An 18,435-nucleotide genomic window follows, 5' to 3' on the forward strand; every position below is an offset into this window, starting at 1 on the left:
ACACAAGTGTCAGTTTGACACACAGAAGGAAAAAAAATAGATCACAAGAACAGGATTAGCTCTGAAAAGAGCTGTTGAGGAGTGCTATTAAAGCAATAAGATTCAGCCAGGAGCAAGCTAACAAGCCAAGAGCCTAACTAATCTTTCCCTAGGAGAAAGTCTGCAGCAGCTCGCCCTACTCTATTTGCAGGCACACGAGTGAGTGTAATGGCCGGCGGATCCTGCCTTATATAAGGGGGGAGTGGCTCCAGGAGTGAGTGTAGCCTGATTGGCTACAATGTGCCTGCTGACTGTGATGTAGAGGGTCAAAGTTGACCCTCATAGAGCATTATGGGGCGAATCGAACTTCCGGGAAAGTTCGCCTTCCCCGGCGAAGGCGAACCACCCGAAGTTCGCCTGGAACCGTTCGCCAGCGAACTGTTCGGGCCATCTCTACCTAGGAAGAGGAAGGGAGGGATATTCAAAATAAAGTGAACCGAGACCCCTAAATTCCCCCCCCCCCCCCCTAATCAATCGACATAGCATTAACATTGCTCAATCATCAGAAATATGCTCTAGTATTATCTCCTACTAGCTGGTTGCCCGGGTATGTATTTGGCTGGTGTTGGCTCTGCATACTTTTTCTAACCCTAACACACAATTACTCAATGACCAAGTTTGTGAGCTTTGCGGTCTTTGGTATCAATAATTTGCATTGAAATGAAAAAAATCTGATTGGCTGTTTGTGGCTCCACCCCCTTTTCTGAATTTAAACCCCAGTCACCCAATAACCAACTTTACCAGGTTTGAGGCCTGTGCCATTAACAGTGCAAGAATGGCAGCAATTAAATATTCCCCTTGAAAAGCAATAGGTGAAATTTGATTCACTTTTGTAGGCTCCACCCACTTTTCTGAATATTAATCCCAGTCACCCAGTGACCAACTGTGCAAACTTTAAGAACCCTGCCATTAACAGTGTAAGAATGGCTGCAGTTTACATTTTCCCAGTAAAATTTGTATTTGTCTCCACCCACTGAAGACCCGGCGTTGCCCGGGAATGTATTTGACTGGTGTTGGCTCCGCCCACTTTCTGACCCTAATGCAGAAACACTCAATGACCAAGTTTGTGAGCTTTGGGTCCTTGGCATCAATTTGTATATTTCAATAGAAATTAAACAAAACAGATTGGCTGTTTGTGGCTTCACCCCCTCTCCAGCATTTGAACCCCAGTCACCCAATGACCAACTGTAGCAGGTTTGAGGCCTCTGCTATTAACAGTGTAAAAATGGCAGCAATTCAAAATTCACCTGTTGATTTTCAAGTGGAATATTTAATTGGCTACTATAGGCACCACCCACTTCCCTGAATATTAATCTGGGAAAAGTTTGGGAACCCTGCCATAAACCGTGTAAGAAAGGCTGCAGTTTTCATTTTCCCAGTGAAATTAGTTTTTTGCTCCGCCCACTGTTTGTAACCTGGACACACAGTCATTCAGTGACCAGGTTTGTGAGCTTTCCGGTCCTTGTATTTTTCCCATGAAATAAAACAAATCTGATTCACTGTTTGTGGCCCTGTCCCCTTTTCTGAATTTGAACCCCAGTGACCCAATTACCATCTGTGCCAGGTTTGAGGCTTGTGCCATTAACAGTGCAAGAATGGCAGCAATTTTAATATTCTCCTTGAAAAGCGACATGTGATTTTTGATTGGCATTTTTAGGCTCCACCCACTTTTCTGAATATTCATCCCAGTCACCCAGTAACCAGCTGTGCAAAGTTTGAGAACTCTGTCATTAACAGTGAAGAAAGGCTGCAGTTTACAATTTCCCAGAAAAATCTGTTTTAACTCTACCCACTTTTTGTAACCTTGACACGCAGTCACTCAATGACCAAGTTTGTGAGCTTTTGGGTTCCTGGCATCAAAATTGTGTGACTGGAAGCAGTTTATCCAGCAAAGAAATCTGGCTGTTTGTGGCTCCACCCCTTTACTGAATTTGAACCCCAGACACTTAACGACCAACTGTACCAGGTTTGAGGCCTCTGCCATTAACAGTGTAAGAATGACTGCAATTTAAATATTCCCCTTGAAAATCAATAGGTGAATTTTGATTGGCTCTTGTAGGCTCCACCTACTTTTCCAAATATTAATCCTAGTCACCTAGTGACCAACTGTGCAAAGTTTGAGAACCCTGCCAATAACCGTGTAAGAAAAGCTGCAGTTTACATTTTCCCATGAAAAAAGTTAGTTGTTGTTGGCTCCGCCCACTATTTGTAATCTTGACATACAGCCACTCAATAACCAATTTTATGAGCTTTGGGGTCCTTGGCATCAATAAGTTGCATTGTACCATTGAAAATAAACAAATCTGATTGGCTGTTTTTGGCCAGCTCCCTTTAGAATTTAAACCCCAGTCTCCCAGTGACTAACTGTAGCAGATATAAGGCCTCTGCCATTAAGAGTGTAAGAATGGCAGCAATGTAAATATTCCCCTTGAAAATCAATAGGTACATTTTGATTGGCTGTTGTAGGCTCCACCCACTTTCCTGAATATTAGTCCCAGTCATCCAGTGACCAACTGTGTCACCCACCCAGTTTGAAAACCCAGCCAATAACAGAATGGCTGAAATCAATCTAACAAATCTGATTGGCTGTTTGTGGCTCCACCCCTTTAGTGAATTTGGACCCCAGTCACCCAATGACCAATTGTAACAGGTTTGAGGCCTCTGCCATTAACCGTGTACGAATGGTAGCAATGTGAATATTCCCCTTGAAAATCAATAGGTACATTTTGATTGGCTGTTGTAGGCTCCACATACATTTCTGAGTATTCATCCCAGTCACCCAGTGGCCAATTGTGTCAAGTTTGGGAACCCTGCCATGTTAAAAATTTAGTTGTTGGCACCGCCTACTTTTTCTAATCTTGACATACAGTCACTCAATTATCAAGTTTATCAGCTTTGGGGTCCTTGGTATCAATACTTTGTATATTCCCATTGAAAAATAAACAAATCTGGCTGTTTGTGGCTCCGCCCCCTTTCTGAATTTGAACCCCAGTCACCCAGTGACCAACTGTACCAGGTTTGAGGCATCTGCTATTAACAGTATAAGAGAATGGTAGCAGCTTAAATATTCCCTTTGAAAATCAAAAGGTGAATTTTTATTGTCTGTTGTAGGCTCCACCCACCTTCCAAATTCTTAATCTCATTCACCCAGTGACCAACTGTGCAAAGTTTGAGAACCCTGCCATTAACGGTGTAAGAATGGCTGCAGTTTATATTTTCCCAGTAAAAGCTGTTTTGGCTCCGCCCACTTTTTGTAACCTTGACACACAGTCACTCAATGACCAAGTTTGTGAGCTTTCAGGTTCCTGGCATCAAACATGTGTGAATGGAAGCAGTTTATCCACCAAGGAAATCTGATTGGCTGTTTGTGGCCCCGCCCTTTAGTGAATTTGGACCCCAGTCACCCAATGACCAACTGTAGCAAGTTTGAAGCCTCTGCCATTAAAAGTGTAAGAATAGCAGCAGTTTAAATATTCCCCTTGAAAATCAATAGGTGAATTTTGATTGGCTGTTGTAGGCTCCACCCACTTGCTTGAATCTTAATCGCATCCACCCAGTGACCAACTGTGGCAAGTTTTAGAACCCTGCGATTGACAGTCTAAGAATAGCTGCAGTTTACATTTTCCCATTTAAAATGAATGGCTGAAATTTGATTGGCTGTTTTATGCTCCGCCCCCTTTTTCTGGATTTGTAACCTCGGTCACCAAGTGATCAACTGTGCCAAGTGTGGGGACTCTGGCTTGATTACTGTCAGAATGGCAGCCGTTTACATTTTTTTCCATTGACTTGAATGGTTGAAATCTGATTTGCTGTTTGTAGCTCCGCCCACGTGTGCAGGGGGGACTCGAGACCCCCAGAACCTATCATCCCAGGTAGTAAGGGATCTGTATACCAAGTTTCGTTCAAATCGGTCAAGCCGTTTTCGAGTGACACACACTCACTCACTCACTCACTCATGATCTTATATATATAGATTACTTAAATTAAAGATGGGTTACTCAGTATAACAAAGCAAGTAGGAGAGCGTATTCAGGCCCACTCGTCAGCTCCTGCATCTTGAGTATCTTTTTTCTTTCCAAGATTCTTGAGAATCCTCCAGTCTGAGTGTCTTTGAAGCAGGTTCCTTAGTAGGAGATCCAGCAGAGGATGGAGATTTGTCACGTTGCGCCGGCGAACCTTTAGCTGAGGATCCATTCGAGTATGATGGCGCAGTTTGTATATCTCCCGCCAAGTATGAATTTTCATGCCCCAAAGCTTTTATAAAGTCCATACTTTCAGCAGGATTTGTAAACGACTTCACTGGCTCATCTTGCATATAAATTCTCAGCACTGCAGGGTATACACTAAAGCAAAGCATACATTTTTCCGTATAAGCATCTGGCACGAGGGTACAAACTCTTTCCTGGCTTTTGAAACTTCTGCAGAATAGTCAGAGAACACCAGTAACTTGTGTCCTTGTATCAACAGAGACTTTTGCGTTCGATAGCCCTTCAGTACTTGTGATTTGTCTGAAATCAAGAAAGCGGGCAATGACCACCCGCGGCGGTTGATGTTTGGCCGTATCGGGCCTAGTCTGTGTGCCCTCTCAATCTTAAATGGACCTGCAAGGCCCAGTGCTTCTGGTATCAGAGTTGAGCATATCTCCATTAAGTCGTCCGGCTTGTATGACTCAGGTATGCCCACGAACTTTAGATTGTTACACCGGGATCTGTTCTCCAGATCCTCAACATGATCTGCCAGTATGAATTGCTGTTTCTCCTGCAGCTCGGATTTTGTTTTGAGTGTGGAAAGATCATCCTCCAGCTCGCTAACACGTTTCTGTGTACCATCTATGCGGCCAGATTGTTGTTGTAAACTGGGCGGTAATCGGGGCTAAGTGCGTACCTAGCAATTTAGTAATTATATCAGCCAAATCTTGCTGTAAATATTGTGCTACCTCTGCAGCTAATTGCTTATGGTCAATTGAACAAGGCCTACCCGAGTCTTCCGCGTCTCACGCTGTCCGGATCCGTAGCCGTCACCATCTTGGATCTCGTGTTGGCGCCGGTTCTGCCTTTGGTTGTATCTTTCATTCGCGGGGCTTTGGCCACAAACTTGTCCATCCAGACTCCCTGGCCCATATGCAATTCACTTTTTCACCTAAGTTTTCTCCTAGGTGATAATTTTAAACTTGCCAATAAAATTTCTTTTAAGCCACCAGCAAGCAAGAAAATACTCAAAATAATTTTAATAGAACTTTCTCGCTTACTTTTTGGTACTTTTTAAGCTGAAAAGTGCTGGAAAGTCATTTTAAATTGAAGATGAAAAATTATCTCCTAGGAGAAAACTCAGGTGAAAAAGGGAATTGCATATGGCCCCCGGTCTTGCTTCCTACATCTCCCTCGGGCAAAGTTGAGCGGGGTCACGGCTCAGATGTGCGCAAATTTCCAGAGCGGGGAGCCGAGCTCACTGAGACACGTCTCCTACATGAGGTGCCGGAACCGGGAGTCAACCTATTGATTTTCACTGGGAATATTTAAACTGCTGCCATTCTTACTGTTAATGGCAGAGGCTTCAAACTTGCTACAGTCGGTCACTGGGTGACTGGGGTTCAAATTCATGAAAGGGCCACAAACAGCCAATCAGATTTCCTTGCTGGATTCCATTCACACAATTTTGATGCCAGGAACCGGAAATCTCACAAACTTGGTCATTGGGTGACTGTGTGTCAAGGTTACAAACAGTGGGCGGAGCCAAAAAACAAATTTCAATGGGAAAATATAAACTGCAGGCCTTCTTACACTGTTAATGGCAGGTTTCTCAAACTTTGCACTGTTGGTCACTGGGTGACTGGGATTAATATTCAATGAATAAGATTTTTCAGAAAAGTGGGTGGAGCTTACAACAGCCAATCAAAATTCACCTATTTGATTTTCAAGGGGAATATTTACATTGCTGCCATTTTTGCACTGTTAATGGCACAAGCCTCAAACCTGGTATAGTTGGTCATTGGGTGACTGGGGTTCAAATTCAGAAAAGGGGGTGGAGCAACAAACAGCCAATCAGATTTGTTTCATTTCAATTGAAAAATACAAATTATTGATGCCAAAGACCCCAAAGTTCCAAAACTTGGTCATTGAGTGTTTGTGGAGAAAATGGAGAAAATACATATATTATAAACCTGCTCCTCAGAAAGCTAATAAAGTGCAGAGAAGTGCTAGCAGCAATGATAAGGAGGGTAAACCAGCCCAGAGAAAGTGCTTATGTGCTATAGTAGGATCAGGGGACACCAGCACAAACCTTAGTGCACCACACGGGCGCATTCCCGCTTCAGGAGAGGCTCGCGTGTACCTCTGCTCAACGCCCGTCATCTAATGGGCTAAAATGACGCCAGTGTATCTATACACTGCATGCCACCATTTTTGTACCACACTTTACTGGTGGCATCACTCCTATCTCTCATATCCTACAATCTACTGTTCTCATGGTGATCACAAGTCAGCTTATAATACTATAGATTTACACACCTTATATACAGATTGCTGGACATTACCACTAACAGATGTTTTTCATTTTATTTTTTCCTTTATATCAGCTTTGGTGGAAAATTCGGGATCTTCCAAGATGACATCCCAAGAGCAAAGGTGAGGACTGACAGTCTTACCACATTAGAAGTAGCCATTTATGACACATCACTGTGTGGTTATAATGGCCTAAGTTAAAGTGGATCCGAGACAAAGTGTTACTCATTGCATAATTGTGTTCCTTTCATATAGTTTATAGGGCATTCCTCAAGCCAAATACTTTTTTTTTTTTTTTTTTTTTTTTTAATACTCAAATTCTCTATAAATCAAACAAGCCTCGCCCACAGCTTCTCCAGAGTGCCTTGGCACTGTAGCAAAGGCTTATGGGAGCTCAGTCTGGGCAGGAGGAGGAGGAGGAGGAGGTTACTAGCCAGAGATTTCAGAGGGGAGGCTGAGGGCCGGAGATGCTATCAGCCTGTGACAAACAGAACATGGCTGCCCTCATTGTTTCACAGGAATAAATAATCATAAACTGAAGCGGTTTGCAGCTAGATTTGCTGTGTAAACTATCTAAACTTTAGGTAAGATATATATATAGACAAGTCACTTGTTTTTCCTCCTCTTCATTTTACAACTATCAATTTATTTAAACATTCAAGAGGAATATTCTATCTATCTATATAATTTTTTTTTAATTTTTTTTTCAGTGATTTTCTTTTAAAAATCTTCCCTGATGCAATTGTGGATGCCGGTGAAGCCAGCCTTGGTGGACTATATAGGAACAGAATGAAGGACAAAGCAAAGAAGGAGAAACAGAGAGAAGCAATAACCAGAGCTGTGTGCGCCTTATTAAATTCCGGAGGAGGAATTGTATTAGTGAGAAGTGACGACCCAGGTTACCAGTACATGAAGCATGGGTTAGGGATAGACATTGAAAGGGAATTAAGTCATCTGCTTGTACATATTGCTAAATCTCATTACTGTGAGTTTCTGCAACACGAGTCATGTTTACTGATTTTCATCAAAACCTGGATTATACTAGAGAAACATCCACGACTCTGTACATTGCAGACTGGGCTATACAGTAGATTTTACTCAGAAACAATGTTGGAACAAGTGGAAGCTTCTGTTCTTCTGGAAGATAAGATAAGAGGGTGGTTTATTCCCCCCCTACGTCCCAAATCCTTTGTTTACCAGTATTTTAAAGAGAAATCACAAAAACATTTCCTCACTCTGGATGAGGTTTTTGATGTGGGAGAATCAGAAATTGTGAAATACAAAAGTTTGGTGTTGCCAAACCTGATAGATTGGCTGAAAGAAATGATTAAACAATATGTTTCAGCATTTGCTAATGGCAATGGAGGGTATCTTATTTTCGGTGTAGATGCCGAAACATATCAAGTTAAAGGCTGTGATGCAAATTATAGTAAAGAGAATCTTCAACGTGCTATAGAGGAGAGCCTCTCGTCGATGACACCAGTCCACCTTAGCAACTGCAGCTCTAACAAATCCAAATCTACTAAAGATGTGTACGAGCTAACCTTGACACCTGTCCAAGGTGTCAATGGTGAAAATAAAGGCTTTGTCATATTCTTGAAAATTAAGTCTTTCTGTTGCCTAATTTTTGCAATGGATCCTCAGTCTTTGATATTGGATCCTGACCTTAATATAAAGAGACTGAGTGCATCTGAATGGACAGAGAGGATGATCAGTAGCTCAGGTAAAGTATTCTCCATTTTATCTATAGATTTCTCTAGCACCGTCTTGTCTGTCTCTTCTCATTTACCAAATATCCGAGAGATATGGATATTTACTTCTGTCCGATGATAAATGTCTATTGATTGCTTCGTTTTGACATTCAGTCTATGCACTTTTTTTTCACAACCTCCGTTTCTTGTAACATCTATATATATAATAGAGTAAGTGCCTCAACTTTCAAGCAAGAAGTAGTAGTAGCGCCCTGCCCCAGGGCCGGCCTAGGCAAGAAGGGACCGGGCCAAGCACGAAGAAGGGGAGGGTCCAAGCAAGAAGAAGTAGTGTCATATCAAACCAAGGGCGAAGAGGGATAATTTGCATATTCAGTAGCAGTGCATTGTGGGTTACCACAAATGTTCACTTCTAGCTGAATTATTGCAGATTTGCTTCTGTTTTAAGAAGGCAAATTACACCAAGGTTTGATTTTTTTTTTTTTTTTGTTTTTTTGTTTTTTAGTAGAAGATCTTTTTGGTCCCTTTTATCCCCCTATACATTCCAAGTGGTTTGAGTCACCCTGAGCTGCTTGGTTACTCTGTTGTACTGGTCCACGCCCTATCTCATATAGCCATATCAATCCTTGCCATGTACTGATGAGGACCAAAAGTCCGAAACAGGCTGTCATGTGTGGTTTTGATATGGCTGTGTAAAATTTAAAGCTATAGGCTTGCTATACACCAGTGGTTCTGGATGCTTATTATGGGTGGAAAGGGATAATTTGCATATTTAGTAGCAGTGCATTGTGGGTAATCACAAATGTTCACTTATGGCTGAATTATTGCAGATTTCCTTCTGTTTTGAGAAGGCAAATTACACCAAGCTTTGCTTTGTTTAGTAGGAGGTCTTTTTGGTCCCTTTTATCCCCCTATACATTCCCAGTGGTTTGGGTCACCCTGAGCTCCTTGGTTACTCCGTTGTACTGGTCCAAGCCCTATCTCATACAGCCGTATTAATCCCTGTCATGTACTGATGAGAACCAAAAGTCTGAAACAGGCTGTCTACATGTGGGTTTGATATGACTGTGTAAAATTTAAAGCTATATGCTTGCTATACACCAGCGGTTCTGGATTCCTGCTTGGCTTACCAAGGGTGAAAAGGGATAATTTGCATATTTAGTAGCAGTGCATTGTGGGTAACCACAAATGTTCACTTAAAGCTCAATTATTGCAGATTTTCTTCTGTTTGAAGAATGCAAATTACACCAATACAGTGGGCGGCATTGCAGGAAGTGACGACAGTGGAACGCATGAGTCATCCCCGCCCGCTGCCTCTTACTAATAGTGGCAGCTGCTGCTGAGCTTAAGCAGGAGGGGGAGCGCACATGGGGACCCAGGTGAGGGAGGGGCCTGCTGAGCTTAAGCTGGAGGGGGCGCGCACATGGGGACCCAGGTGAGGGAGGGGGATCCTGCTGAGCTTAAGCTGGAGGGGGCGCGCACATGGGGACCCAGGTGAGGAGGGGGATCCTGCTGAGCTTAAGCTGGAGGGGGCGCGCACATGGGGGACCCCCCCCCTCCCCGCTGCTGTGCCCAATACCCCCTTCCTGCCCTCTACCCCCTTATGCGGCGTATGCTACGCTGCGGGTCGGCTAGTTTTTTGTATATTTCTTTGTTGAAAATGTAATAGCCCTTTTTGTTCTGCTTTTATAGAACTGACTCTTGAAGAAATGTATGAAAGAGTTATAGTTGAAGAACAACCACCCCGAGCAACACCAGTATACAGCAAGAAAGGCTTGGAGACTTTGGAGGAGCAACAAGCTAATCTGTTTGGCAGTATGTATCTTTTTGTATCTTCAATATGCACTTGTATAGCATTATCCTGTCACTAACAGTCCCTCAGAAGAGGTCACAATCTAATGTCCCTACCATAGTAATGAAGTACAGTAATTTTGTTGAAAGCAACCTAACTTATAACCATATTTTTGAATGTGCATCTTAAGGTCTGAAAATGCAGCCAGATAACACCCCACAACCCCCTTCAATCCCCAGTGGCTACTGCAGTAGAAGTTAGATGTCTGCGTCTAGCCACGGATTGCAGCCTACTTCCTGTATAGAAGCCTGAGCCTGAATTTGTGTCCATGGGCTGCCTGCACATGGGGTCTGGGGCGGTTGTTGCTGCAAATTTACAGGACACTGTTGATGAGGTAATTTCTGTTGATAAAGCAAATGTAGCAAAGAAGATTGCCCCAAGGGGAAAATGTACTCACAGGAGGGCATTTATCAAAAGTGTCTGAGACAAAATCTAGGGAGGTTTGTAGAAATTGTGCAGAACTGTCAGACACCTTTAAGAAATCACTAGATAGTGCTGTTTCCTTCTTAACCACTTGAGGACCAGAGTTTTATGCCCCCTAGTGACCAGGCAATTGTTTTTTTTTTTATTTATTACGAGTTATTGCTCGGTCATACCACTTCGTGTCCAAATTAATTTTACCCCCCTTTTTCTTCCTAATGCCTAACACTAACCCCCCCTCCTAATGCCTAACACTAACCTCCCTCCTAATTCCTGACACTAACCTGCCTCCTAATGCCTAACACTAACCCTCCCTCCTCATGCCTAACACTAACCTCCCTCCTAATGCCTAACACTAACCTCCCTCCTAATGCCTAACACTAACCCCCTCCTAATGCCTAACACTAACCCCCCTCCTAATGCCTAACACTAACCTCCCCTCCTAATGCCTAACACTAACCCCCTCCTAATGCCTAACACTAACCTCCTCCTAATGCCTAACACTAACCCCCTCCTAATGCCTAACACTAACCCTCCCTCCTCATGCCTAACACTAACCTCCCTCCTAATGCCTAACACTAACCTCCCTCCTAATGCCTAACACTAACCCCCCTCCTAATGCCTAACACTAACCCCCCTCCTAATGCCTAACACTAACCTCCCTCCTAATTCCTGACACTAACCTGCCTCCTAATGCCTAACACTAACCTCTCCTCCTAATGCCTAACACTAACCCTCCCTCCTCATGCCTAACACTAACCTCCCTCCTAATGCCTAACACTAACCTCCCTCCTAATGCCTAACACTAACCTCCTCCTAAGGCCTAACACTACCCCCCCTCCTACTAACACTAACCTCCCTCCTAATGCCTAACACTAACCTCCTCCTAATGCCTAACACTAACCTCCTCCTAATGCCTAACACTAACCTCCTCCTACTAACACTAACCCCCCTCCTAATGCCTAACACTAACCTCCTCCTAATGCCTAACACTAACCCCCTCCTAATGCCTAACACTAACCCTCCCTCCTCATGCCTAACACTAACCTCTCTCCTAATGCCTAACACTAACCCCCCTCCTAATGCCTAACACTAACCTCCCTCCTAATTCCTGACACTAACCTGCCTCCTAATGCCTAACACTAACCTCTCCTCCTAATGCCTAACACTAACCCTCCCTCCTCATGCCTAACACTAACCTCCCTCCTAATGCCTAACACTAACCTCCCTCCTAATGCCTAACACTAACCTCCCTCCTAATGCCTAACACTAACCTCCTCCTAAGGCCTAACACTACCCCCCCTCCTACTAACACTAACCTCCCTCCTAATGCCTAACACTAACCTCCTCCTAATGCCTAACACTAACCTCCTCCTAATGCCTAACACTAACCTCCTCCTACTAACACTAACCTCCCTCCTAATGCCTAACACTAACCTCCTCCTAAGGCCTAACACTACCCCCCCTCCTACTAACACTAACCTCCCTCCTAATGCCTAACACTAACCTCCCTCCTAATGCCTAACACTAACCTCCTCCTAATGCCTAACACTAACCCCCTCCTAATGCCTAACACTAACCCTCCCTCCTCATGCCTAACACTAACCTCCCTCCTAATGCCTAACACTAACCCCCCTCCTAATGCCTAACACTAACCTCCCTCCTAATTCCTGACACTAACCTGCCTCCTAATGCCTAACACTAACCTCTCCTCCTAATGCCTAACACTAACCCTCCCTCCTCATGCCTAACACTAACCTCCCTCCTAATGCCTAACACTAACCTCCCTCCTAATGCCTAACACTAACCTCCCTCCTAATGCCTAACACTAACCTCCTCCTACTAACACTAACCTCCCTCCTAATGCCTAACACTAACCTCCTCCTAATGCCTAACACTAACCTCCTCCTAATGCCTAACACTAACCTCCTCCTACTAACACTAACCTCCCTCCTAATGCCTAACACTAACCCCCCTCCTAATGCCTAACACTAACCTCCTCCTAATGCCTAACACTAACCCCCTCCTAATGCCTAACACTAACCCCCTCCTAATGCCTAACACTAACCCTCCCTCCTCATGCCTAACACTAACCTCCCTCCTAATGCCTAACACTAACCCCCCTCCTAATGCCTAACACTAACCTCCCTCCTAATTCCTGACACTAACCTGCCTCCTAATGCCTAACACTAACCTCTCCTCCTAATGCCTAACACTAACCTCCCTCCTAATGCCTAACACTAACCTCCCTCCTAATGCCTAACACTAACCTCCCTCCTAATGCCTAACACTAACCTCCCTCCTAATGCCTAACACTAACCTCCCTCCTAATGCCTAACACTAACCTCCCTCCTAATGCCTAACACTAACCCCCCTCCTAATACCTAACACTAACCTCCCTCCTAATGCCTAACACTAACCTCCCTCCTAATGCCTAACACTAACCTGCCTCCTAATGCCTAACACTAACCTCCCTCCTAATGCCTAACACTAACCCCCCTCCTAATGCCTAACACTAACCTCCCTCCTAATGCCTAACACTAACCCCCCTCCTAATGCCTAACACTAACCTCCCTCCTAATGCCTAACACTAACCTCCCCTCCTAATGCCTAACATTAACCTCCCCTCCTAATGCCTAACACTAACCTCCCTCCTAATGCCTAACACTAACCTCCCTCCTAATGCCTAACACTAACCTCCCTCCTAATGCCTAACACTAACCTCCCTCCTAATGCCTAACACTAACCTCCCTCCTAATGCCTAACACTAACCTCCCTCCTAATGCCTAACACTAACCCCCCTCCTAATACCTAACACTAACCTCCCTCCTAATGCCTAACACTAACCTGCCTCCTAATGCCTAACACTAACCCCCTCCTAATGCCTAACACTAACCTCCCTCCTAATGCCTAACACTAACCCCCCTCCTAATGCCTAACACTAACCTCCCTCCTAATGCCTAACACTAACCCCCCTCCTAATGCCTAACACTAACCCCCCTCCTAATGCCTAACACTAACCTCCCTCCTAATGCCTAACACTAACCTCCCTCCTAATGCCTAACACTAACCCCCCTCCTAATGCCTAACACTAACCTCCCTCCTAATGCCTAACACTAACCTCCCCTCCTAATGCCTAACATTAACCTCCCCTCCTAATGCCTAACATTAACCTCCCTCCTAATGCCTAACACTAACCCCCCTCCTAATGCCTAACACTAACCTCCCCTCCTAATGCCTAACATTAACCTCCCCTCATAATGCCTAACACTAACCTCCCTCCTAATGCCTAACACTAACCCCCCTCCTAATACCTAACACTAACCTCCCTCCTAATGCCTAACATTAACCTCCCTCCTAATGCCTAACACTAACCCCCCTCCTAATGCCTAACACTAACCCCCCTCCTAATGCCTAACACTAACCCCCCTCCTAATGCCTAACACTAACCTCCCTCCTAATGCCTAACATTAACCTCCCTCCTAATGCCTAACACTAACCTCCCTCCTAATGCCTAACACTAACCCCCCTCCTAATGCCTAACACTAACCTCCCTCCTAATGCCTAACACTAACCCCCCTCCTAATGCCTAACACTAACCTCCCTCCTAATGCCTAACACTAACCCCCCTCCTAATGCCTAACACTAACCTCCCTCCTAATGCCTAACATTAACCTCCCTCCTAATGCCTAACACTAACCTCCCTCCTAATGCCTAACACTAACCCCCCTCCTAATGCCTAACACTAACCTCCCTCCTAATGCCTAACACTAACCCCCCTCCTAATGCCTAACACTAACCCCCCTCCTAATGCCTAACACTAACCTCCCTCCTAATGCCTAACACTAACCCCCCTCCTAATGCCTAACACTAACCTCCCTCCTAATGCCTAACACTAACCCCCCTCCTAATGCCTAACACTAACCTGCCCTCCTAATGCCTAACACTAACCTGCCCTCCTAATGCCTAACACTAACCCTCCTCCTAATGCCTAACACTAACCTGCCCTCCTAATGCCTAACACTAACCTCCCTCCTAATGCCTAACACTAACCCCCCTCCTAATGCCTAACACTAACCCCCCTCCTAATGCCTAACACTAACCCCCCTCCTAATGCCTAACACTAACCTCCCTCCTAATGCCTAACACTAACCCCCCTCCTAATGCCTAACACTAACCTCCCTCCTAATGCCTAACACTAACCCCCCTCCTAATGCCTAACACTAACCTCCCTCCTAATGCCTAACACTAACCCTCCTCCTAATGCCTAACACTAACCTGCCCTCCTAATGCCTAACACTAACCTGCCCTCCTAATGCCTAACACTAACCTGCCCTCCTAATGCCTAACACTAACCTGCCCTCCTAATGCCTAACACTAACCTGCCCTCCTAATGCCTAACACTAACCTGCCCTCCTAATGCCTAACACTAACCTGCCCTCCTAATGCCTAACACTAACCTGCCCTCCTAATGCCTAACACTAACCTGCCCTCCTAATGCCTAACACTAACCTGCCCTCCTAATGCCTAACACTAACCTGCCCTCCTAATGCCTAACACTAACCTGCCCTCCTAATGCCTAACACTAACCTGCCCTCCTAATGCCTAACACTAACCTCCCTCCTAATGCCTAACACTAACCTGCCCTCCTAATGCCTAACACTAACCTGCCCTCCTAATGCCTAACACTAACCTGCCCTCCTAATGCCTAACACTAACCTGCCCTCCTAATGCCTAACACTAACCTGCCCTCCTAATGCCTAACACTAACCTGCCCTCCTAATGCCTAACACTAACCTGCCTCCTAATGCCTAACACTAACCTCCCTCCTAATGCCTAACACTAACCTGCCCTCCTAATGCCTAACACTAACCTCCCCTCCTAATGCCTAACACTAACCCCCTCCTAATGCCTAACACTAACCTCCCTCCTAATGCCTAACACTAACCCCCCTCCTAATGCCTAACACTAACCTCCCTCCTAATGCCTAACACTAACCCCCCTCCTAATGCCTAACACTAACCTCCCTCCTAATGCCTAACACTAACCTCCCCTCCTAATGCCTAACATTAACCTCCCCTCCTAATGCCTAACATTAACCTCCCCTCCTAATGCCTAACACTAACCCTCATCCTAATGCCTAACACTAACCCTCATCCTAATGCCTAACACTAACCTCCCTCCTAATGCCTAACACTAACCTGCCCTCCTAATGCCTAACACTAACCTCCCCTCCTAATGCCTAACATTAACCTCCCTCCTAATGCCTAACACTAACCCTCCCTCCTAATGCCTAACACTAACCTCCTCCTAATGCCTAACAGTAACCTTCCTCCTAATGCCTAACACTAACCCTCATCCTAATGCCTAACACTAACCCTCATCCTAATGCCTAAGGCCCGGTTCACATTAGCGGTTTTGTAAAAACCGCACCGGATGTCCGGACCGCACCGTATCCGGACCTGATCCGTACGTTTCCTATCCGGATCCGGTCCGTTTGCATCAGTTTTCCATGCGGTGTGAACACGGTTGCGGTCCGGATCCGGTTTCTTAAGGAGATAACAACCTGTAAATACCTGGGGTCTGGGAGGTCAGCAGAAGGGTCTGGGGTCATTGTTGGAGACAGGTGGACGTGTGGAGACCATCCGTGGATACAGAGACTGCACTTGGGACCATGGATCCAGGCATTTTTTACTCGTATACCTGGGAATTCTTATCTGTTGTTCGTCTCCTCGTTATCAGACATATCAGACATGTTGCTGCCTAAAGAGCTCCAGCATGAAATCGCTGCTGCCCCACTCTGTGAACGCTGGGCCCATGTGTCCCCATCCAAAATGCATAGGAAGTGGGGTAGAACGTCCAGTTTTTGTAGCCAGTGTGTTGTGCGCTCTCCGGTTCTCATTGCTTTGTATTGGCCGGATGCAACAGTCCGGCTCCGCTCCGGATACGTCAGCCGGAGGAGCCGGACCAAAAAATAGCGCATGTTGGGACGTACGCCGGAGTCCGGATCCGGTCCGGCTCCGGTCCGGACGAAACGGACGCATAGACTTTCATTGCTATGCCGTGCGTCCGTTCCGTCCGTTCCGCATGCGGTCCGGCTCCGGCACGGCGATTCCGGACGGGGACCGCTAATGTGAACCGGGCCTAACACTAACCTTCCCTCCTAATGCCTAACACTAACCTTCCCTCCTAATGCCTAACACTAACCTCCTAATGCCCAACACTAACTCTTACCTCTTGTGCCCAAACCATCGCCATCTGATTGCCAAAGTACTTGCTGAGAGGCATGCTTAGATGTACCAAAATTTGATTCGGGTACATTCGAATTTGGGTCCGAAGGTCATTCGGATTCGCCCACGAAATTCGGTTCGGGTGTCGATAACAAAATTTGTTAAAAATTAGTGTTTGGGAATTCAGATTTTTTTTTTTTTTTTTTTTTGGGGGTAATCACATTTAAATCGGTGTAATTAAAAAACAAAACAAAAAAAGTGACGTATGGCAGCAGTCAATGTATTCTGTGAAACCTGGCGGTGGGAAAACAGATAGCAGGAGGATAAATACAGCAGCAGTAGGAGGAGTGACGTGTGGCACTGGCAGCAGGCAATGTATTGTGTGGACCCTGGCGGTGGGACCACAGACAGCAGGAGGATAAATACAGCAGCAGCAGGAGGAGGAGTGACGTGTGGCACTGGCAGCAGGCAATGTATTGTGTGGACCCTGGCAGTGGGACCACAGACAGCAGGAGGATGAAAATCAGTGCGGCGTAATATGTTGGCGCTTTATAAATACAATAAATACATAAATAAATTCATAAATAAATGCAGGAGGAAGAGTCACGTATGGCAGCAGACAATGTATTGTAATTCCCAGGCACCTCATGTCCTCCTCTCGCCGACAACAGGTGCCAGGAACGTGCCTTCAATCCAGGCCTGGTTAATCTTCAAAAATGTCAGTCTGTCCACGCCTTCTGTGGACAGACTAGAGCGCTTCTCAGTGACCACGCCACCGGCCGCACTGAAGCACCTCTCAGACAGCACGCTGGAAGGGGGGCAAGACAATACCTCCAGGGCATACTGCGCAAGCTCCCTCCAGATGTGCAAGCGCTCCACCCAGTACTCCATGGGGTCCACAGGCTCCTCGCTGCCGGTGTCAAGCCCACTGAGGGACCCCATGTAGTCGGCCACCATCCGGGTCATGCGCTGGCTGTGACTTTCAGAGAAGGTGGCTGCTGCATGCACCTCCTCTCTCGGCTGCTCTACCGTCATGTAGAACGCCTGCGTCAATGACAGCAGGTTTCCTGGGCGCCTGACACTGCTGGCCGCAGGCACCTGCTGCTGTGCTGGCTGCTGGACAGGGACAGAGGGGGTGGAAGGCTGGGGGAAGGCTTCCTCCAGTCACCGAACAAGGATCTCCTGCAACTCGCTGCTCATGGTCTCTAGCAGGCAGAAACTGATCCCACCTCCCCCTCAGCCGTGGGTCCAGGATCATGCTGATGCAGGCGTCCTCCCTCGCTTGCATCTGCTTGACCCTGGGGTCTGTGCGCAGGCAGCGCAGCATGTGCGCTGCCATTGGGAACAGGGTGGACCCCGTCAAACAGAGACATCAGGGTCATGGTCAGCATCATCCTCCTCTGGCCCCTGAGCCTCTTCCTCCTCTCTCCACCCTCGCACCACTGCTGCTGCACTCCGATGTTCCCCCCCCCCCCCCCTCCCCCCAGCAGCAACGTGCAGCACCTCCAACTCCTCATCGGTCTCCTCCAGGGAATCAAATACCTGCGCAGGCGGCTGCTGTTCCAGCTGCTTTAGGGCCTCCTCTCCCAATTGCACCAAATCACAAAGTGCCCTGTACAGCAGACAAACAAAGGGCACCCACTGGCAGAGGGATGCCCGTTGTTCGCTCACCAGGTTGGTTCCCT

At 46.1% G+C, this 18,435-nt stretch overlaps 1 protein-coding gene across 4 annotated transcripts in view; it reads left to right on the plus strand.

Moving 5' to 3' along the window:
- LOC137545354 (schlafen family member 9-like) overlaps positions 1-18,435 on the plus strand; it is a 143,648-nt gene that overhangs the window by 110,973 nt on the left and 14,240 nt on the right. For all 4 annotated transcript variants that reach the window (XM_068266488.1, XM_068266489.1, XM_068266487.1 and 1 more), the window contains 3 exons: positions 6,614-6,662; positions 7,250-8,262; positions 9,941-10,063. In XM_068266488.1, the coding sequence (XP_068122589.1) occupies positions 6,643-6,662; positions 7,250-8,262; positions 9,941-10,063 (1,156 nt within the window). In that variant the 5' untranslated portion in view covers positions 6,614-6,642. The remainder of the gene's footprint in view (positions 1-6,613; positions 6,663-7,249; positions 8,263-9,940; positions 10,064-18,435) is intronic.

This window comes from Hyperolius riggenbachi, chromosome 2 (genome assembly GCF_040937935.1).
Source record: "Hyperolius riggenbachi isolate aHypRig1 chromosome 2, aHypRig1.pri, whole genome shotgun sequence".
Classification (NCBI taxonomy): domain Eukaryota; kingdom Metazoa; phylum Chordata; class Amphibia; order Anura; family Hyperoliidae; genus Hyperolius; species Hyperolius riggenbachi.